Source organism: Vespula pensylvanica, chromosome 6 (genome assembly GCF_014466175.1).
Source record: "Vespula pensylvanica isolate Volc-1 chromosome 6, ASM1446617v1, whole genome shotgun sequence".
Lineage (NCBI taxonomy): Eukaryota > Metazoa > Arthropoda > Insecta > Hymenoptera > Vespidae > Vespula > Vespula pensylvanica.
In genome coordinates, this window is record NC_057690.1 from 6,610,026 (window position 1) to 6,633,884 (window position 23,859).

The window sequence follows — 23,859 nt, forward strand, 5'->3', positions numbered from 1 at the left end:
TATATATATATATATATATATATCTACTCGCTTTACTCGCAGTAACCCTTTCTCTCTCGTTTCCTATCCTCTCAACGTGTGCGTGTATGTACGTCGTCGCGCGGCTCGGTCGCGGCCATGTTGCCAGAATTGCCACCACCCACCCAACACCCCTTTTCTCCCTCTTAATACCCCACCGCCTAGTCATCTAGTCCTGCTGGGTCCGCTATGTAAATGCGAACCAACCGACTCTCCCTCTTCGTCGCGAGCTCGCCATCTCCACCCTTTTCCTAACCACCCTAACCACCCTGGCTCTCTCTCTTGAACTCCACCGAGTTCTACCATACCACCTCCTCCTCCACCTCTGCCTCCTTTGCCACCCCTCTCCCCAGCGAACTGCCTCCAACTAGCAGCCCCTAAATCTAAGTCCGCCGGGGCGGTACACTCGTTCTAGAAAGCACTATTCCTGCATTATTCGATATTATCTATTTTCGCTATGACTCGTCCATTCGTTTATTTATATTTAACTTATACACGAATCGATGTATACGTAAAGACGAATAAGCGTGTATTCGCTTAAAGTACTGTTTAAACGGCAAACTCTAATAACGATATCCTCCATCGCACTATTTTATCATTTTTAACTATCCCTGATATATATTATATATGATGTATATATTATTTGTTATCCGTTAGAACGTAGAGATAACAGCGATTATATCATTCGAACAAAAGCTCGTTATAATGTTCAAAGATGATTCTATTTTAGATAGAAAGAAAGAAAACTAGAAAAGGTAGAAACTATTCCCTTATTAATTCGAAGAGCATTCCCTCGTGGAACTATAGTCTGACTATGTCCTTCGAGCGAGAAACTTTGTTCGATGGCGGAAGTCGGAGAACGGACGAGTTCGCTTTTCAGGCACGCCGTCCAGAAGGTCCTTTTTCCGTAATTTCGCCGCGAAAGGGAGAGAACGATGGAGGAGGGGAGATGAGGGACTCATTACGGGCAAAGAACTAACAGGAATTCCCAGATTGCTGGGAGTTCGGGCATCGCGAGCGAGCAACCCGAGGATTCGGTTAGGTTCTCCTTCTTCGTCATCCTGTTCTCGTCCTCCGAGCTGGACGATTCGTCCGGTTTATGCTTCGCTTATACAGAGCTACGTAACGTAACGTATGTACGTTACGTTGGCGGACGGAAGGGCGCCATTACCCCAACGGCAGCTAGTTCTAAGCGCGCTAAATAATGGCCGTTAGAAATTCGCCGTGGGGGTTGGAACGGCTGTACGGACTACTATGGCGAAGGTACGCATACATATTCACATGTATATACACGATTACGTGTACCCTTTAGCGTATACCTACATCTATGTGCGTATATGTGCCTTCCAACGTTCTTTACGACGAAGTCAAGGATACGAGAGGGATGGAGTATTAATTTAGGTACGCAGTCCTTTCCCCGACGAGCTAAGAAAAATGCCTCTACCCTTAGAGGGAGGTAGCCCGTTAGAATTTAATCTCACGTCATACATGAGGCACTATGTTTCACGGTGTGTGTACGGCTAGGACGCCTTTGTTCGTACTCTCTCTCTCTGCGTGGGTGGTGCGAGCAACGCATGTTCTACCCTCCAGGGAAGGGTGGAAGGTCGAGAGAACGAGAATGGAGGAAAGGACGTAGACGGGGAAAGGGGAATGTAAGAAAAATGCGGGAGAGAAGGGAGCAAGACGAAAGAGAGAGAGAGAGAGACGGAGTAGAGGGATGGTGTTACATCCGAGGGGAGATCGAAACTGAGGGTAGGAGAAAAGGGTATAGAAATGCTCTACATCCCCTTCGTCGTAACTTTCGTCGTCTCAAATAGAAGGTTTTAAGGAAATGTGAAAGTCTAGATTGGAGATTAAAAGGGAACTCGTTAATTAAGCTTTCGTTCTTTTTTTCGGTTTCTTTGTGGCTTTATATCTAACGGTGTATAACAAAGTTCTACAAAGTAAATAAAACGAATGGAAAGCAGTCTGTTTCTGAAAATTCCAAATACATTGTGATTGATTACTTTTTTTTTTCATTTCAATCAATCAATTACAAGTCATGAGATGATGCTTAATGGTCGATAATATAAACAATTTTAGACAAAAACACACACGCATTAAATTCGATTGAAAGTTAATTAATCCATTTCTTGATAGATTAGGAAGGTCCGACGAACAAAGGAGAAAGCAATGCTCGTTATATTAAGAGAAAATAACATAATGAGATTATATAAAATTGTCGGAGGGGTGTAAGAGTCAAGTCATCCTCTGTTGTCTGGTGAACAAAAGGGAAACTTTTTGAGGTTCCGGCACTCATCCTCTAGCAGGCTCTCGTCTTCCATTCATGCCGCAGGAAAGAAGAGCGGACAAGTGGGGAAAAAAGAGAAAAAACTAATGGTATCCTCGCTTCGCGAAGAAGAAGAGAAAAGTGAGGTAGAAGGAAGCTTCGTCGAGGTGAGCCACCGAGAAAGTTATGGCGAACGTGCATTGTCGGTGAGGTCTTCGGTCGTTATACAAACACACAATAAGAGAGAAAGACAGAGAGAGAGAGAGAGAGAGAGAGAGAGAGACTCGGTTGGAGCATGAGTTTAAGCGACTTGCGTGTTGGTTAGCTGCTCGTGAATCCGGCTGAACCGAGTTGCTCCAGGAGAAGGTAGTAGAGGTGTAGTAGGAAGAGAAGGCATCAGAGACGGTCAGAGAGGATGAGGAGAATGAAGAGGAGGGATTGAAAGAGGAAATGGTCGGGGGTTTGTCCCTTCCTAAGCCAGCGTTAAGGGTGGCCGGAGTAGCTATGCGAAGCTTACCGGACGGTAGGTTAGAGAGGGGCAAAAGAGAAGAGGAGCAAGTAGGAAGAGTGAGAGAGTGACAATATGCGCGCGCGTGCTCTCTCTCCATCTCGCATTTCAAATGTATTCACACGCACACACGTTCCTACGAAGAGAGAAGGCGCTGATGGAGAATGTGGAGATCGAAAAGAGAGAGAGAGAGAGAGAGAAAGAGAGAGAGAGAGAGAGAGAGAGAGAGAGAGAGAGAGAGAGTTCGTAGCTTGGCAGTCTTACAGATCAATAATGCTAACCACCCTCGTCAACCCCCTCTGACCACCTCTTCGACCTATCCACCTGTCCGCTCGGGGGTGAACCCTCTCCCTGCTAGGACCGCCTCAAGAACAAACCCCAATATGTCTGACAACAATGCCCACCCGATGGATTAGACGCTTCCGCGGGCTTACTACCACCTCTACTTACTACTATATCCATGTGCACATACGTGTACATTAGAGCCTTTTGTCGTTGTTGTCATCGTTGTCGTCGACGACTTTGTTTGTGATTATATCTTTTCACTTTCTTTTTCCTACTTTCAAGAATGATTGACTAGCGAACTAACGCTAACATACATGCTCTGCGACAAGCCCCGTCTCGGTCTATCTATTAAATTTTCCGAATCGGATGAATATTCATGCTGGATCTTCTCCACCTATACTCTCCTCGAACCTTTGCTTTCATCGTCGTTAATTGACACTGATTCCTTGATATGCCTTTCCAGCGGCTCTCGTTGCGGTTGACGTTACGCTCGATGTTGTGCTGCCAAATTTTCTATAAAATGGATTGAATACGTTTCGATATTAGTAACTATTTCGTCTATTTCGATATCAGCGATAATGTTTCCTACGAGAAGAAAAAATAAACGGTTTCAGAAAAGGTACTTTATAATACGTTTTATTCTTTGTTTTCTACTTGAAGTGAAATAACAAGAAGAAGAAGAAGAAAGATGAGAAAGATCGAAAAATACGAAAGGGAAAAGAGCATCGGCGTTTAACCGAGAGTGGAGAGCACGAAAACTCCGAAAGAAATCGTGTTTATCGACAAAAGGGTCGAGAGAGTAATTGCTCGTACAACTTTTTACCGTTCTCGGCCCTTTTTTTGTTGGAATTTTCTGAGCTCTCAGGGTCGCAGTAGAAAGAGAAAGAGAAAGAGAAAGAGAGAAAGAGGGAGACAGAGAGAGAAAGAGTGTATGTGTGTAAGAGAACCTTGGAATTCTCTGGTACGAGTAGGATCGAATGGAGGCGTGCTAGTGTTGTATGTGCGAATTGGATAGTTGGAGGGAGAGAGAGAAAGAGAGAGAGAGAGAGAGAGAGAGAGAGAGAGAAGAGATGGATAGAAGGGTGGGGAGATAAAGTTCACGGACCGAGGGAACACAGGGCGAAGGCGCGCGCACGGCCAGTGGGCGACCCCTTTCAGAATACTTTCTCGGTTCTTTCTTGCGGAGCCTCACCCTAAGCAGTACGACGTAGAGGGATAGAGCCTGAGGTCCTGGTAAGACCCCCCACCATCGTTGCTCCTTATTGATCGTCCACCGACCTACCTCCCAAAGGGGCGAAGAGAAAGCACACACCATAGCGGTTTGTGCTTTCTCCTTCTCCTTTATCCTCGCTTAGGTCCACCCTCGCGGGCCACCCTCCAGCCTTTGTAGCCCACCTACCAAAAAGCACTCTCTCCCTTTCGCTCCCTCTATCTATCCGCCTATCTGTCCTCTCTCTCTCTCTCTCTCTCTCTCTCTCTCTCTCTCTCTCTCTCTTGCTCTCACTCGCTCACTCGCTAGATCGTTCTAGCTCGCTCGTCGTCTACTCGCTCGTTCACCGAGCTTCATCCCTTCTCCCTTACTCGATAGTAACCCCCGGAGTACAAAGGCACTGACGTGATCCCTAAACGTCGTCTGGGCACCATCAGTCGCTGCTTCCGTCGACGACGACGACAACGACGACGAGGACGACTTCTACGGTTACGATATTCAGCAAACGCTACTACCTTTACTATAGCTACTGCTCTTGCTGGTGACACTACTACGGACTAACCTACTCGGACACTCGCAGCCCGAGAGCCGTCAATTTACCGGCAATTTCGTTCCGAGGGAAAATTAATTGCGGTCCACGGAAATTTATAATTAGTTGCTCGAACTTACCCCCTACTACTGCTGCTACTATGCTATCCCTCCTTCTCTACCCGAATATAGTTCCTCGGAATCGAGTTAGCCGCACTGACGTTACGCGAGTACGCCGATTACTTCTGCTTTTTTCTTTTGAAAATCTTTTACACTCATACCATGAAAAGTTCAATACTAATGAGTCGGACTCGTTCGATTTATTACGAGTTGGATTATTGGAAGGAACAATTTTTTATATTATCAACCGACAGTCTATACCTTCAATTCAAACAAACAGTTTTTATACTGTGATACAAATAGTGATGTGTGTACGAGTTATTAAATCATATTATATCCTAATCATTAATTAATAATTATAATAAATTCTTTTTAAATAATAACTACTTTTCTGATGTGTAACTTATATGTGTGTTGCAAAGTTTCAATAAAAAAGGAAAGTCCAACTCGGCTCGACGTTCAACTACGAGTACACGATGGGGTTGGGGGTGGTAGTAGATCCGAGAAAAGGCGGTAAAGCTGAAGAGGAGAAGTCGAAGCACGTGGTCGATCGATGGTCGGCCAGCGTGGCTCGCCTCCTTTTTTTCCAGGCGGGGCTTTTCCCGAAGAACCGCGCAGAGCCGTTTTTCATTCATATTTCCACTCACTCGTGTCCCGTTCATCGAAGGCACCGCACAACGGCGAGCGTTGCGGAATCGATTTTGAATGGCGCGACCTCCCACCATGTTACCACTCCATCCCGCCATATACGTTCCCCTAGGTCGGGGTTACATTTATGTACTCCCGTGACAGTTTTTTCTTCTCTCTTTTTTTTTTGTTGTTGTCTCTCCCTCTGCTATTTTTCAGTCCGCCTACTATTCACTCACGAACAATAAGCACGATCGACGACATTAAATTTTTTTTTCTTTCGTTTGCATCTTATATGTAAGATGTCTTTGGATAGATCGAAGTAAACTAATCTTATAAGTAAGCTTGTAAGTAATATAGAAGATTAATGAATGAAAGTTAAAGAAAGTGGAAAATGAAAATTAGAAAAAAAGACGAAGTATATGGGAATAGAAATTTATTTATAATCAACGAATACGTTCTATAGTGTACCATATAAAATTCATTATTCTGTATTTTGTTAAAATTGATGAAATATTCAGAAAACTTTTACGTTGTCTTTTACTGCCATTAATCGTAAGATTATACCTTTTGGAATTATCGATAGCACGCGAGAGAATATTCAAGCGATCAATCGTACATATAAAATCAATCTGTTAATGGAAAGTGGAGTTTTAAAAATGAAATGAAGCAACAAATTCGACGCGTGTGCTTGAAGAGAGAGAAGGAGAAAGGGAGGAAAGGAGAGAGAGAGAGAGAGAGAGAGAGAGAGAGAGAGAGAGAGAGAGAGAGAAAGAGCTTAATTATTTGAATATGGCAGCTAGTGAAGAATAATATCTAGCTTGTGATTTTTGTTCAAAGGGTAGCATAGAATTAGACATGGAATCAGTTCTACAGCAGATATATAATTCGTACGTTGGTATAACATATGTGTATCACGCGTGAAACGTAACTATGTATGGACGTACCTAAAAATGGCAGGTTTGTCATTGAAATTATTAAACGAAATATATATTTAAACTTTTTTAATTGGATATATATTTTCCTTTTAGAATAAATTAATGGATAAATTTACTTTCACAATCGGGGAGCCAGTAGATTGCGATTGCATTTATGCAAGCATATTCTTTTTTCTTCTCTTAGTTCTCTTTTTCTATATCTTTCTCTAACACTGATGGTTTACAGTCCGTCGACTCTGGGAACAATAAAAATCGTACGACTCGATGATATCGCACTGTTGGGCAATATAACGTAGAAACAGCGGCTCCCCGATGAAATTGTCCTGAACAAAAGAGGTACTAAACAATATGTGTAATGAAAAACTTTCAGGACGAAGCTTTTACTAAAATCTAGCTATTTCTGTGTGCTATCAAGTTGGGGGGTTTTAAACATATCGCAAAAGCTACGAAAACTTGAATATATATGTAGGATGGGACCATTATACCATTGGAAGCTGCTAATATTTCTGCTAGATACGATATCAAAATATTGTATTACACATCCAAGTAATTTTCATGTTCGTTTCGCACGGCTTTGTTCCATGGTAAGCGTAAGCGGAATTTTCGTCTACGTTTTCAAAGGAAACACTGTCGAGCTCGATAGAACATTTTTTTCTGTCAGTAAAATGTATACTGTATCTCACAACCAAATCATGATATTTTGTAAGAATATTAATAATAATAACAATTATTATTATCATATTAAATGATTACAAGACAAAAATGTTAATGCGATGAGAAAGTGATTCGTAAAAAAAAAAGGACGATTGATAATTCACATTTATATTCTTTTTGAGAACGAAGAGCGAAAGGGAAGATTCGAAGGGAAGTCAAGATTGGCAATCGACTGGGGGACAATTTGGAGATCGTTCGTAGCGCGTATCCGCAGAGGCAACTCTGGCCTATCGGAGATATCCGATCAGCGCAACAGCTGATGGCTCGTGTATCTATCGACCCATCGACTGCCATCGATATTGTAATAGTTTGCTAATAGTCCAGTGATTGTTCGACCATTGACGCGATCTGTAAGCGCTTGGAAAGCCGGCTTCTCATATCAGAGAGCATAGGAGAAGACGAGAAAGAGAGAAATGCGCGTGCGTATATATGTACGTGCGAAAGAGAGAGAGAAAGAGAGAGAGAGAGAGAGAGAGAGAGAGACAGAGAGAGAGAGAGAGAGAGACGAAAGATGTATAAACGTTCACGGCAAATTTAACACATTATGCGGTGGCGCGGTTAATATGGATTTGTATATTAAGTTTTCTATTCAAAGGAATATGTCTAAATTATGACAGCTTTACGAAGTTTTATTTAATAGCAAACGGGATAGTAATTAAGTCTTCAGTTTAAATGAATCTAATTTTATCTTCGTAAGGCAGTAACTTAAGGAAAAGTTTATTCTCAGCGATAAAAATTTTAATGAACTTTAGCTGCTCATATAGATTGTAAAATTCGTTCTAGGAAAGGAAGTTGGAATATTTGAAAAAGATATTCCTTTATAATCCTTCATTTCCTTTTACAGACTTTTTATCGGTCTTATGTGTCCTTGCAGGGCATCTAATCGAGTAGACGGAGGGCTTACCAAGTTAACTTGCCATGTTCTGACCTCGCGCGCTCAGGAACTCTTTGTAAACGCGGGTAAACACTTTTTACCGACGCCATTAGCAATGACCACTCGGTTATCGTAGACTCTAAAGGCGAGCGCAAGGCAGATCGTGTGTCCTCAAACAATCGACCCCTTTTTCTTTATTTCTCGACGACTATCCCTTAATTATGTTTGCACATCTGAGTGCTGCTACGCTCACTTTTTGCTCCTAATCAGTCACGTGGTTAATCGATCTTTTTGAGAGTACATTCGGCATACTAGCTGCTCGTCTTAATGTCTATTTCAGAATCATTAAGAAAGTTACCTTTCAAATAGAATCTATTTAATACTTGCTGTATTATCGTACAGATTACATTTTGCTTATATCTAATCTTTGTATAGATGTCGATTATTACATATTAGTAATTAATTGGAAGGAAAGGAAAGAAAAGTTTGTCATGAAACAACATGAAAATAATCGATTAATTAGATAACTATCTATATCCAAAATATGTGTTAATGAAGAAACGAATGTATATATATATATATATATATATATATATATATATATATATTGCGAAGCTAGATTATTTCTTCGAGAATTGATCATAATCAGTTATCAAGAAATCAAGATCCTATCAATAAGAAATTGTCAAAATGAAGAAATTTATAAAATAAATACGCAGAAAATCTGATAATTATCATTCTAAATATCTTATCTCAGAACGAACTAAAAATACTTTTGTAATTGTAAATAGCTGTTAAATGATAATTAATTTTGATATGGATAATATAAACAAAGAAAAAGATTAATTCAGTTATTCTTTAAAATACTAGATCTATATCAAAATCGAACGAGAATAAATGTTATAACTGGTGCACGTGTAACGTCGATGAAGAAAGAAGGTAAAGAGAGAAGGAGAGGGAGTGTGTGAAAGAGGGAGAGAAAGAGAGAGAGAAAGAAATAAAGAAAAAGAACGAATTCGAATTTGCGTTTGCGCCCCGTCGTCGTTGCGGTGGTGGCGAAGTAACAGCTGTTTCGCTATGGTAGAAGGTGGAGAAAAAAGGAAGAAGAAGTAGGCGAAGTGGGATGAGTATGACGCGTAGGAAGGTGGGGAGATGAGGAGGAAGGGGTGGAAAGCAGCAACACAACAATCGAAAGCGTGTCGGGCAACGGCCGTGGCCTGGCCGTCGCGACACATCGTATCCCGTCGCGGTGCGATCATATGAAACACGTTGTTTCAATGTCGCTGGCTCTCACTTTACTTTTTTGTAAGCAAACCGGACCGTAGACCCCGAATCGAACGTGTCGATAACAGAGCTGAAAGGAAAACAACCTCTACGTACATGTATCTCTATATACGTCGGACACAATCTACGTTCTGTATGCCATCTGCCTCAGATATTGTATCCTACTTCAAGTACTTGATTTCGAATCGATTTATTAGAATCTAGATGCTCATACGATTGGTTTTTTTTTTTCGAAGACTCGCATTGTATTTTTACTTCTTTGTTAATGTAACATTAATTACCATGGATTAATTTCCTAGTCTTCATGTACTTTTTTTTTCTTTTTCTTCCCCACAAAGAGCATGAATATGTCACACATAAACACACACACACATATATATTTCACGACACATTCAATAGCTTTCCCTCTGGTATTTATTCGCAAGTCGAATTCAACGTAATTACTTGATACGTAATTACTTTTAAGAAGTTTTATCAAGGTGCCTGATTAACGCGTTCGTATAGCGTCTGTTCGATCTCGGTACAACGTCAATGAATGATTAATGACTTCCCCTTTCTAAACGATGTCATTGTTCTTCAGTAATAAATATTGTACACATTCCAATGAACATTATATTTACTATATTTTATTTGATAAGTGGTTAATGTGATTTGTCTCGATTAATTTAAACAAAATAATTTTTATTAATATTTATTTTAAAAGAGAAATGTAATTAAGCACGTTTTTCTGTAAGATTGAATTTGATTAAAACATAAATATATGATTCGGTAGTAACATCTTGGAGAGCATGTGCTCCAATTATTATTTTATGAGTAATATCAAAGCTCTTCATTATAATAAATGTAATCATTTTCGATGTAGTATCGAAGCTCTTCGTTATTATAATAACGACGAATCGTAAAATAAATGGATTTGTAGTTTCTATGAGTAAAAAAATTAATCGGTATATTATTCATTAAAAGTAAGAAATATTTTTCCCATACCACTATTATGGAATTAACTATAATTTTTCATTCACATCAAATGAATATAACATTAAATACAAATAAAAAATGTCGATTATACTATATTGGTTTAATATCGGCACGATCGTGACACAGAACCTTATTGAAGGATTGTTTACCGATTATTTCTAGAGTAAAGCATTCATATCATAGATAGTATTATTTAGTGGAAAAAAAGAATTTCACAAATTCGTTAAAACCACATTTTATCACAGCTTGTACAACAATCGATGAGGATGAGGATGTCACGTTAATCCGTGTCCAATCGAATTAAGAAGAGTACGATGGATGGAATACCGAATGGGTACGTCATTGTTTGCTGATCAACATTGGAATACTCTGTTGTTTCGTTTAAAAAATAAATATTTCTTTGGGTTTTTACAAATCTGCCATTTTGAAGATCGTTAACATAGATAAGAAGTTAAAATCAATATGTGAAATTATAAAGACTTGTAATCGTACATCGTAAAAGTCTATTTAAGTCTTTAAAAAATTAACAATTCGTAATTACGAAATAAAACAAAACGAAAAGTATTTAATATTTTGCAAGATCGATTCAAGCATAATGGAAGTTTTATCGAAAACAAACTTTGTGTCCGAAAATTAAGAGAATCAAGTGAGCGTGAAACAAGCGTACTTTTGAAAAACATACAGGCGGTTAAGTTCGAATGGTTTCATTATACCTCGTCAATTTTCATGATATTATATCTCCATAATAACGTACTCGTAGCTCGAGTTCGGCCGGGATCGAGATCCCCGGCCGAAAGCAGCTCGAAGCGCGAGCAAGGCAGTCTTGGAGGATATACCGATCGTGGCTAGGAGGATATTTAGATTAATCTCAACATTTCGAGCGCATTTTCAGAGGTAAGCTCCCCGGTGATCACGTAGACACGATCGAGCAACGTTAGTTTCGTGCTCATACTCGTCCTCGGGCTATACAAGGCTGTTGGTGAGAAGGTGCGGTGGTGGGGTGATAGAAGGGGGTAGTTTAGGAAGAGAAGAAGATAGGTAAGGGGTTGGAAGGGGGATAAGAGAGAAACACGCAGTGCGAGCGAAAAGGAGAGATCGACGTGGTATAAGCGAGTCGGAGAGAGAGAGAGAGAGAGAGGGAGAGAAAGAGAGAGATAGAGAGGGAGAGAAAGAGAGAGAGAGAGAGAGAGAAGGGTTGGTAGTTCCTGGGGCAAGGAAGCGAGGGTCAGTGGGGCGACAGGGGGTGCGTTAAGCCACACCCGCAAAAACAGCCCCCTGCAGCTCCAGCAGCGACCGAGCGCATCGACCGACCAGTTTCCCCACCATCAGCACCGCGCACAACGCAAGCGACAAGTTCGACTCGGTTTGCAAAAGCTTCTCGAGGATACTAGCTAGCCCATCTCGTGCTCCTCCTCTTGTCGATCCTCTTTTACGACGCCATATACGAGTATAGTTAGGTAGTTTCTCTATGCTTTCCCATCCTCTACTTCCATCTCCACCTCCACCTCCATCTCCGCTTCCTCCTGTTCGAACCTTCTCGTTCTCCTTCTCATCACTACATTCCATCCTACTCACACTATCCTCGAACAAGCCCATCTTTTGCCTTTAAAGCTCCATTTGCACCTGCATGTTTACCTACGATGTCTCGATTACGAAAAGACGACGATCGAGTAAAAAGAAGGAAAAAGCGTTCAACGAAGCGTGATAAGGTCCTCTTTTAAAGGTCCAAAGGACAATTTCGATTTCACATATATATATATATATATATATATATATATATATATACATCGTTTCTAGCGGCTCGTCGTCATCCAGCTAGGAAATTAGACGAGACGAGCTGCCTGCTGATGTATCCTTTGATGTAAACTACTAGTCATCCACCTCATTCCATGGGACGCACTACAATGGCTACGCGAGTTTTAGTTTATGATAATATAGAGGTTATAGATGTCCGCTTCACAAAGGTACTATACATTAGGCGAATTGCATATTAAATATTTAAATGAAGGAATATACTTGTAATTATGCATATATCTATGTACATGTATCTATCTTTTCTTTATTATTTGTTTCTTTCTTTGGTTCATCGAATGATTAAATTTGTGACAGAAATTTCATCCTCGAAAATTGCTCTTTATTTTTATGTTCTTTATTAAATAATAACTACGAAGTATCATAGTCAAGCATTTATCCAAACAAAATAAATATTAATAACAGAGTTAAAAGACTGTCTATTGGTCTAGATAAATAATAAGTTCTCTTAGCCTTCCAGTTCTTTTTGAGTCACTGGAGGTATCTTTTAATCAAATAATTTCGTTCACAATCGTATTATCTCCGCTGTCTTCCTTTATTTCCTAGATAGGGGCAAATATGGTATATGGCATTCTTCAAAGTGATTACTACGCCGCCGCCAGCGAGGAAGCTACTAATGAATGAATAATTTGTACGCTCGCAAAATAATCATGGCGCTCCATCTTGCCTTTCAAATCGCAATAATGTATCCTTGCTGGACGAGAAAACGCGTACCGAATCCCAAAAGGATTTCAATATTCCAGTAGAGTGATCTAGGATGCCGAGAAAGGCTCCTATTTGTCGTTCTTCCCTTCTCTCTCTTTCTCTCGTCCACCCCTTCATCCTTGTATTTCTCTTTCTCTCTCTTTCTTATTCATCTTCTCTTATCTGTATCCCAATCCCTACTCTCGAAGTGTCCTTTACCGAGCCACCCTTGGATACCACCCTCTGAGCGTCGGCATCACTACCACTTGAAACGAGCCAACCTACCACCACTAACAAAACCATCCTCACGACGATTTCGCCCTTCTACGAACGACGCAATGCGCACTCTTACGCGCACCCTTCCGCGCAGGCGACGAAGAAAAGTGCGAAAAGCTCGGCTTTTTGCGCGCGAAAACTTTTCAAACTACCTCAGTCATCCCCCACCGCCCCTGTCAGATTCTCACCACTCGCCCCTTCCTCTACACGTCAGCGCATTCGCAAAGAGAGGAAGAGAGAGAGAGAGAGAGAGAGAGAGAGAGAGAGAAAGAGAAAGAGCGATGGAAAGTTTTACGGTGGATTTAAAGTGGGATGACGTCGATCCGCATACTAAGCCACGAATAAGAAGAAATCCTTCGTGTTGTATTTGATAGCATTAAACGTTTTATTTTTTATTAAAATCAGATAAAGTTCCTGAATAATTGTATCAACGCGTTCATTATATTATCAATATTATCGTACTCGGCTATTATCAAATCTTTGTTATCTTGTTTTCATGTAAGTTAAGAATCTTATTTAATCTCGGCTTATGTTCGAAAATCTTTTTTTTTACTAAAAGACAAATGAACTGCAGAATATATCTGTGATAATGTTCACCTGTTAATTTATCAATAATTATGAAAACGAAGAGATTAGATTATGCATGTATTAGCAATGTTTGAAAAGACCTTTATCTTGACTCGTTTCGTTTGACATTTAGTCGGAGTCGCGTACCTGTCGGGGATGAAGACGTCGCATGGTTAGGATAAATGCGAGAGAAAGGCCGGATCCATAGACACAGTCATAAGGGTAGTAAGGGAGGAGGACTTTAATTAAGGCAAGTGGAGGAAAGAAAAATCCTGAGGGAATTTATAGAGGTCGGCAGCCGTGTTGGGGGTTAAGGGACCGAGGGGAATGGAGAACAGTGCTTCAGACGGGGGTAGCTTCTAAACTCGAAGGACCGGACCCGTGGTAATTTAGACCTTCGCAACGACTCTTTGGCCCATGAAGGCCTAAATGCAAAGTGAACTATGCCACGTTAATTTCCCTTAGCGATTAAACAATGAACTGTTTTTACGAAATTTCGTTTCTTCTTGGATAAAAAAAGACAGAAAGAGGAAATGTTGAAAAATGTACTTTTATTAACAATGCCGATGATTTATTCTATATATATAGTTTACATATATAGTTTTATTCTAAAAAATTATGAAATAAAAATAAAAATTGCGAAAAACAATATCGATAATGTTTCATTTATCATCAATACAATTTTGTTAAAATGATTATTTATACGTTTTAAAATACTACTTAATATGGTATATAAGAAGATCAATAAGGAAATTCAATTTTTATAAACAAACACAAAGAATCATATCAGCGGCATCATATATTATTTTAGTATTATATTTCATGAACATTATTTTTCTTCGTATCTCCATTAACGTTCCGAATAACGATGAGTCTAAACATGGCGTTGTTCTACAAGATTTTCATAACTACCTATCCATGCCTCGACGAAGGTATCCCGTTTGGATTAACTTGGCCCGTAGACGAGGTGATTAAACGTTGATTAAACGCAGACTGAATTACAGTTCAAAAATACCGATCTACCGCCTTATTACTCTTAGCGAAACTTCCCCTATCGCTCTTTCTCTCTCTTTCTCTCTCTTTCTCCCTCTCTCTCATATACAATTCCGTTCCTTCCTTCGATCTTTTTTCTTTTTGTATTACCTCTTTACTTCCGTTTTCTACTTCTTTTACATGAAATTAGAATACCATTCCCTTTTCCAAATAATATTTTATGATTTTTCATAAACGAGTCAATTATCATTCTTCTGGAAAAATTATGTAATTATCGTTTAACGAAGAATACTTCCACAAGCACGATGATTTTCATTAAACTACGATAAAATTACTACGAACCGACGGAAGAATTTAAAGAAGTATAATTATTATTAACGGTTAATGAAGGTTCAAAATACAATTGAGCGAGATAGCTTTCGCGAATATTATTTACAACGGTAGTTTTATATAATAATTTCAAAACTTTCCATACGATCTGCGGCTGAAGTGCGTTATACTCAAAAATTATGGAAATTATCGGTGTTCGTAGAGTTCATTTTGTTTAACAGCACGAGGAGCTTTTGGGACAGCAATGCATCCTGATAACTACAAAGAGCTTTCTGATTTAAGTTTAATTCGCTCGAAAATGGAACAAAAGGATGTTACCGATCTAAAGGACCACGTTGAAAATTTGACGATGCAAAGTTGTAGTCGATTTTAACCTATACATGAATACGAGCGATATATTTTGGAACTTCTCGTCAAAACACGCGAAATATTCACGTCTTTCTTGAGATTAAATCTTCAGAAATTTTCAAGCATTATTATTTAGCTTCTCGTATATTAGTCAAATATTTCAACAAAATTGTCGAATGGAATAAAGTATTTTGATTCTTATAGGAAATTAAAAAAAAATATTAACAACATTTCAATGGCTAATAATTTTCTTATTTGTTGTAATGAATAGTCTGTTAGTTTCTTACGTGACTATTTTGCAATATTAACGCTCCGACAAAAATTCTTACGGTACAGAGAGATAATAAAAAATAAAAAAGTAAAAAGATAATAAAAGAAATATCAACTACTGTTAGCTCTTTAACCCACAGTACAACATGGTAGTAATAATAGTAGAAGTTCGCAAATAAAGAGCACGGTAAATTCAAACAAACGAAATGAATCTCTCTAATAACCATCATTAAAATCACGTATACTGTTGAGCCTAGGTATACGTCTCGTTTCGAGCTTCGACTATATTCAGAATCATGCCGTAAGGAAAAACCGTTTTGATTTTTGTAATATTCTATAACTCGTGAGTCGAGCTACAAAGTTACAAGGTTTATACCGAATAACTGTGTAATCAGCGGCTCATTAACGACGAATATGGTGATTTCGAAAGGATCATTTTCATATCTCTCTCTCTCTCCCCTCTTTCTCTTTTAAGCATACTCGCCCATAATAAATAGTAGATATGTTTTGCATCAAAGAATGTATAGAATATACTCATACGCAAACTGAGACACGCATTGGCTTACCGATATCTGAGTAGAAGAGAACAGATATAGAGTAGAGGGTATAGAAACAAAGGATTGGTGGGGATAGCAATGGAGTCGCTGCCGGTGGACGGCGACTTTTAATCAATCCGATTATTGTCAGGAGGATTGGACTTGGCACCGTTCCTTCACTCGGAGCTCGTGTATGCCTATTAACGTTTTACCACCATTGACCCTTGGTATCCACAATGCACTATCCCTCCTCCTCACTCCGCCATCTCCATCGCTCTTCTCGACCTCTCTGTCTGTCTCTCTCTCTCTCTCTCTCTCTCTTTCTCTCTCTCTCTCTCTCTCTCTCTCTCTCTCTCTCTCTCTCTTTCACTCTCTCGTACTCCTGTACTCTCGAACGGGCGATATCTCTCTTGTCTCTCTTTCAATAGATCCGATATGTACGTGCGTGTACGTCCGTATGCTCGTACGTTTGACTGTGAGCGCATATGTAGACGTTTCCGCGCGTCGTGCATACGTGGAAAAGAGGATGCTTCCTCGATCGACCTTAATTGACTCGTTCGACCGACTGCTATCCTTTTTTTTCCCTCCCCTCTCGACGTCGGCTTCTTTTTTTTCCGGCGCCTCTTCCTCTTTTCAATATCGTCGATAAAAGCAAAGACCTTGCGGTACTTAACGAGGTAATTCCGTAATGAGTACGCGAGATGGGGAAAGGGGAGAATGCGGTTGAGAATACGTGTGCTCGCTTTCGATAAGAAGAGATAAAGGAAGTGGAATAAGAAGCGTCGAGGAAACTAAGAATCGTGGATTAACTTTCCATTTTTTTGTTCGTCCGATTTTGTTTTTTTTCGTCCGTGTTTATCTCTGATTTAATAAAAGAATAATATATCAATGATTATAAGTGTTATGAAAAGTATTGATTATCGTGATAGGTTAAAGAAAAGAAGCTAAGTAATCGGACGAAATAAGAAAAAGAAGAAAAGAATAAAAAAGACGAAAGAGCGTCAAGATTTCGACTATTTCTTTCAATATATGTATTCGTAAGAACGTAGAATCGGAGAAAAATCTTTCGTCGATCGTTCGAAAAGGAAAATCTTTGATCGTACGACCAACGATGGAGCTTACGTCGAGAGATAACGTACACGCGCGCGAGCGTAAACGCGAACACACACGCTTGCAAAGAAGTGGACAGCCTGGCCCTGACACTCAGAAGCACCATCAGTTATACAGAAGCCGCCGACCGAACCAACAGCAGCGGCACCGACAATCCACCCTCTCTCACCCCCGTTCTCACCCCTCGTTTTCACCCCCATCCCCGTAACACATGGCGGTGGAAGCCGAAGAGAGGAGAGAGGGAGAGAGGATGGGAGGGTTGGGTGCCGTGGAGGGACAGTTTTTTAAATCTAGTCATCAAGGATCCATCCTGGCCTGGCTGAATGCCCGCACGCCACACATCGAAAGCGATCTAACGCGGCCGCTCTCGCTGTATTTGTCGCTCGGCCATTATCGTCCTCGAAATTCAATTACCACGTCCGCCCGGTAATACTATTTTTGCGACGATCCGTACACACCCGGTCGGCTTCTTGCACACGCCGGACATTCGATCTTAGCAAGCTTTCACCTCGCTCCCCTTCCCTTCCCACGAGTCCCACACATAAAGCCTGAACCACCTAGTTTCTAACCCTTCTTCTTCTGATCTACCGATACGACTACTTTCTTTATTGGTCTAACAAGAGACTAGGTCGAAGCATATACTTTCTAGTCTGATCTAATCACCGTACAATATTCGTTTTTCCTTTTCTCTTTTTTTTTTGTCCTCAGTCCTTTTTTATCTTCTTCTTCCTCTTCCTGCGATTATTTGTATTATACTTATGTTATATCAATTGAAATATTATTGAACTTTTGTGTGAAACGTAATAGATTCAAATTCGCATATACATCATTCAATTTTTTTAGCGTATTCGCGTGTCTTCTTTGAATCGACTACAAGCTTTCCTGTTTCATCGCGAAAGATATATCGACGGCGTGTATCGCAATCCAGAATCTCGTTGCTTTCAGCTGTGGCCTTTTTACGAACGGAGATATTTTTTAGGTTAATCGAGAGCCAATCAATTGGACGACGGGTAGTCCAAGGGGGTAGGTATTGTTCGTCCCTCGATTGGTATAGCGTCGATTGAAATCTTCCTACCACGTATTTACTTTTGTTCCTTCCACTTTCCTCCGTTGCTTTTTATTTTCTCGTCGTCATTGGCGTCACGAGTTTTAAACCTACCTCTCACCTTTCTTTTGAAATGAGATTCGATCGACGACTTATGAAAATACAAAGTCTGAAGTCTATATAAAAATTCGTTTAAGAAAAATACTCGTAGGTATCGAGATTCATAAAAAAAAAGAAAATCAGAAATGAAAAAAAATATAAAGTGACGTACACTAATTTGGTAGTCCTTTGTATCATTGATGGTTAAAAACGATCTAGGTATTCATTCGTTTTGCTACTTTTATGATTACGTAATGTAAATTCAACACACGGAAAAATCAGCGTACGGCAGGCCTCTGAAGCGGAACGTTTATCGTACGTCCAAAGATAAGTGTAATATCGCATGGACGGATCGTCGAGTCAGGTATATCGTTGTTACTATAAATCGTCCTGCTAACGATTATTTCATTTGGAATAAATTAAAATAAAATGAGGTAACGAGCTCCGTCGATATTCTATTTGAGAATAGTAATAGCGGCCACAGCTGAGAAAACGAAACACGTTTCTGCGACACATTTCTAAATCGATAAAATTTTATACGATTTCATTTGTTAATAAAATCGATTATGTGTGAACCATAATCGACGGCTAGATGAATTTTATAAACGTATTAAAAGCTCTCAATTACCTATTAAAAAGAAAATAACATTTCAGGTATGCGCATTATGCTTGATAAAATTATACGTAAAACTATTATTCACAAAAAAGAATAGATATCAATTTTAACATAAAGAAATCAATCTTCGATCCTATTACTCAGATTATCGGAAAGATATCTTTAGAAAAATTTTTCAGGATTAATAGACTTTGATAGACTGGCCGTTTAGCACGGCTCATTGTTTCCTTTTCTCCGACTAAGTATTCCTTTTTCGCGGTAATCTTTTTTTTTTCTTTTTGGATACGCTAACGTATCCAAAGAGAGGAAGGGTCACAGAGAGGAAAAAAGAAACGAGAGGGTGAGTTTGCTGGAGCGTAGCGACCGGCCACTGGACAAAAACAAGAGAGGATACGGTGATGACTTTCGGAATCATTTTTCAAAATGTCTGCCTCTACCGTTGCCTCGAGGGGGGTAACTCGATGGTGAAGGCGGGACGGAGGGGGGAGGTGGTAGTGTGGAGGAAAAGGGGTGGTCAACCCCTATGGCGTAGGGTGGCAAGATGGCGGCGCACGGTAAATCGATGGAGGCTAGTCACTGCAGGCGCCCTCGCTTTCACAACCCCCAAACGCACCCCCCTTCCCACGAGCGTCCAACGCGCGAGCCTCATTTTCGAGCTTCACGCAAGCGCCCGCACCCTGTTCGCCTCTGTAGATTCTTCGCTTCGGTCATCTAAGCATGATTTTGGCATCGCCCGGAACGATGACCTGCGCCGTCGCAAAAAAAACTATCGACTTTTCGTCCTTTCTCTTTTTTCTCTTTTTTCTTTTTCTTTTTATTTTTTCTTTTTTTTCTTTTTCTTTCTTTCTTTTTTTCTTTTTTTAAACACCTGTTATTTCTTTCTTTTTTTTTTCTATTTAAGTCGAGCAGATGTTTCTTTTTTTTCTTTTTCTCAGTGATTGTAAGAACAGAATACTTCCGTACCTTACCTTTGGTAATGTAACGTTAAATATTCACAAGTCTTATGCTCCCGAAAACAGGTTTCCAACCCTTGACACTACAGGCTAACCTGTTTGATTTCGTCCAATGCTCCGTTACAGACTCGAATTTTCCCTCGAAACGAGTTTTTATAAAAAGAGTATTCGCACTGCTAACAAGTTTTTGCGATATGTTAATAATTTAATATGACGAGTGAATTTGATGAAATCAAAGATTTGTTTCCTTGTCGTTTCATTTATCCGATCGTCGTGACATTCGGAATTAACGATATAATTATCTATTCGATTGAATTGAAGATTTGAAAATTCATTTTTATCATATAGATAAGATCGACTTACTGATGATGATTTTTATTTTATTTTGAAAATATATATAATTGAAAATAGACTTAATTATATCGAAAAAATTGCATGGGAGAAAAAAAAATTTTGGTCAACTTTTCTACAAGAAATCCTGTCGATCGAATAGGCAATCATGGATTTTGGATAACGACAAAATATATTTTACTATATGTTGTCAATATTATTATATCGACAAAAATTTTATATATGGAATTTTGCAATTTGAATAAGTTAATTAGAGATTTAAACGTGATATTTGTTACTTGTTTTTTTTTTTAAGATTTTTTCAATTATTAGAATCTTGTGAATTAAAATTTACTTTTTCATTAATTAGTTCGCCAGTTTAGTGAAAATGATTAACACCTAGAGATATATTTCTAAGAAATTCTATAAGTTAACGTATGTCATATATGTTATGTCATATATGTTAGTACAATCAATCTTGATATTAATTTGTTGTTCATCGATTGCAACATTTTTATCGGCTATTCTACTTTCCTTGCTCTTCTTCGTAACGCCTGTTACGTTATCATTCGTAAAATCGACGATCCTATCAGAGTAATGACTACTGAAATTAATAATTAATACAAGTCATGTTGGTATTAAGATAAGGAATTACAAATAATATCGATTGTTTTAAGCCACGATGAAATAAAAATGTTGGTTATATGAATTAATGAGTTGTTATTAAAACTATATACATAGATATCTTTATAAGGGTAATATCTAATGTACTGATATAGTAGAGTTTATCATTATAAAAAAATACTCATTGTAATTAGGTTAAAGAATGATCTATTAATAATTTTTTAATATCATTTTAGTGACTTTAAGGGTAACCGAAAACAAGAAAATATTTTTTAAATGATACAATTATCGATCTTTATTATCGATCAATTAATTCCAAAGAAATAATCTATTCTGTAGATATACGAGTGATAGCAATTTTGCCTAAACAAAGATCTCATTATTGATATCTATAAAAGCAAATTTTTTATCTTATCAATTTGATTATAGTATGATTTGGTAAATACATCAATTTTCTTATAAATTAGAGTTCGCACTGAAATATAATCAAAATACGATAAACATGCAGTCATACTTCCTAATTGTTTTCGCGTTCTTCTACATCGCTACCGGTAAAAAATATATTTCAGATGTTTTCGTAAAGTACGATTATTTTATAAAAATATTGATCTGATTGTTTTCAATTTTCGAGTTACCATGAATGACAAAACATATGTATTACGACACTGAATATCTATATATAATTGTACAAACTATAGTGTTCTATTATATCAACGTTATTTCAAAATTTATATCTATAAATCATTTATATTGCACCGGGTTGTAAATTCGACATCTTATTGAATAGGTCTTTCTGTACCGGAGGAGATTGAAAATCAGTTTCAACTTGGACCGGAAGATATACGGCTTTTGAACAGCAACTTGTATGTCTTGGATGATGATCATAATTTAGTGTCCCTTACAACGGACCTGCTTAACGCGGAAGTAAATACAGAGTCGGAAAGAGATACTATGATGGATTTGCATAATCGCGTTTACTTCTATCTTTACACTACGAATAATCGTATATATCCTGATGCAATTTCCATTAACGATTTGGAATCACTGAAGAAAAGTAACTTTAACTTCAACAGACCAACTCGTATAATTACTCACGGATGGATGAATTCTCATAATAGCGATTCATGCATATTAATTCGCGATGGTGAGTCATCTGCATTTGACGAAATATTACGATATAATGATTTTTCTAAGATAATATTATTCTTTTATATTTTGTCGTACAGTTTATAAGTACTTATTTCGTATATTTATATTATTTAACATTGACTTTGTTTTTCATTTTTATTTTGTTTTTCACGTTTACATTGACAGCATATTTGAATCAAGGTGATTACAACATTATTGTAATCGATTGGAGTAAGATCTCTATCAACTCCTATCTCTGGACTTCTAGACGTGTGAAGATGATCGGCCAATATGTCAGCACCATGTTAAACTTCCTCGAAAAAGAAGGTATGGATTTATCAACGACTACAATGGTTGGTCACTCTCTCGGAGCTCACGTTGTTGGTTTGGCTGCTCGTTATGCAAAGGGCACCGTTAATTATGTCATTGGTAAGTCAGATAGCCGGATTTAATCTTTTCATATAATTTGTAAGATCATTGATGTCGATGAAAGTCGATTGTTTAATAAAATGTATTGAATTTTTGTATTTTACTAAAGACATTTCTATTTCTAGGTTTGGATCCGGCATTACCAGGTTTTAATGGAGCTAAAATAGGCTCGCGTATTTCACAAGGTGACGCTAATTACGTCGAGATCATTCACACGAACGGTGGTATCCTCGGTTATTTAAATTCTATTGGTGACGTAGATTTCTATCCAAACGGAGGTATAAGACAAGCAGGCTGTATAATTGACGTTGGTGGTGCTTGTTCGCATTTACGGGCCTATCAATTTTTTGCCGAATCAATCAACAGCAAAGTAGGATTCCATGCGAAGAAATGCAATAGTTACTGGCGTTACAAACTTGGACTTTGCAATAAAAAATTATCGTTGATCATGGGAGGACGTAAGAAACACTTCACGGTAAAAGGCGTATTCTATCTTGATACTAATGCGTTTTCACCCTTCGCTAGGGGTTAATTAAATAATTCACTTGATATGTGAAGTTATAGTTTATTACTTGATTGAGAATTGTTGCGTCGATTCTTGAATAATAAGATAATTTAATCGATCAGGACAAATGAGAAAGGACGGTTCGAGATTGAACGAAAAGAATTAATTATTTTGAAAAATGACTATTTTAGTCTGCAAAATATTTGCTTCTATATTAGAAGTGATTAGAATTGATTAGTATACTATTTTGAAGTGATTAGAAAGAATCACAAATAAGAGAAATAGAAGATACATCAATATATAAAAGATATCTAAAGAAAGTTTCGTTGAAACAGTTGATAAGAAAGTTTTTTTTTATAAAATAATTCGATATGTTTTGTTTCGGTAGCTTTTCAACAATCTACATTATATTTTTGTCAATGATAACGATCCAGATCCTATTATCGCATTATTGTGTCACCTTCTTTATGAGAGATATTCACATTATTTGTTGTTTTCTACATTTATATTAGCGGAATTGAAGATTTCTTAACTTAACTTAATCAAGCAATCGAAAGAATGCAATTTCAATAAGAATTTTGCGATTTCATATGCGTTTCTGTTATTGGACGAGATAAAAATCTTTCTCTTCTTTATTTGTCAAATAAAACATACGTCAAATAGAATTATCAATCGAAGTTTTATATGAATTCCACAGTAATATTTGTTTCTTCTATATTTTTTGACCTACTTAAACCAATGATTATGAAAGATTCTTCACTTCACGTTACGATCTGTGACGATATAAACTGATAAGATTTGTATTTTGTATATACCGGAGCACCCTTGTACAAATAAAATTCATATTAAAAAAA

At 38.3% G+C, this 23,859-nt stretch overlaps 1 protein-coding gene across 1 annotated transcript; it reads left to right on the forward strand.

Moving 5' to 3' along the window:
* The first annotated feature begins 21,389 nt into the window (after nucleotides 1-21,389).
* LOC122629880 (phospholipase A1 VesT1.02-like) lies at nucleotides 21,390-23,859 on the forward strand. Its single transcript, XM_043813742.1, has 4 exons — nucleotides 21,390-21,494; nucleotides 21,731-22,087; nucleotides 22,258-22,500; nucleotides 22,626-23,859. The coding sequence occupies exons 1-4, from the start codon at nucleotides 21,446-21,448 to the stop codon at nucleotides 23,030-23,032; spliced, it is 1,056 nt and encodes a 351-aa protein (XP_043669677.1). The 5' UTR covers nucleotides 21,390-21,445; the 3' UTR covers nucleotides 23,033-23,859.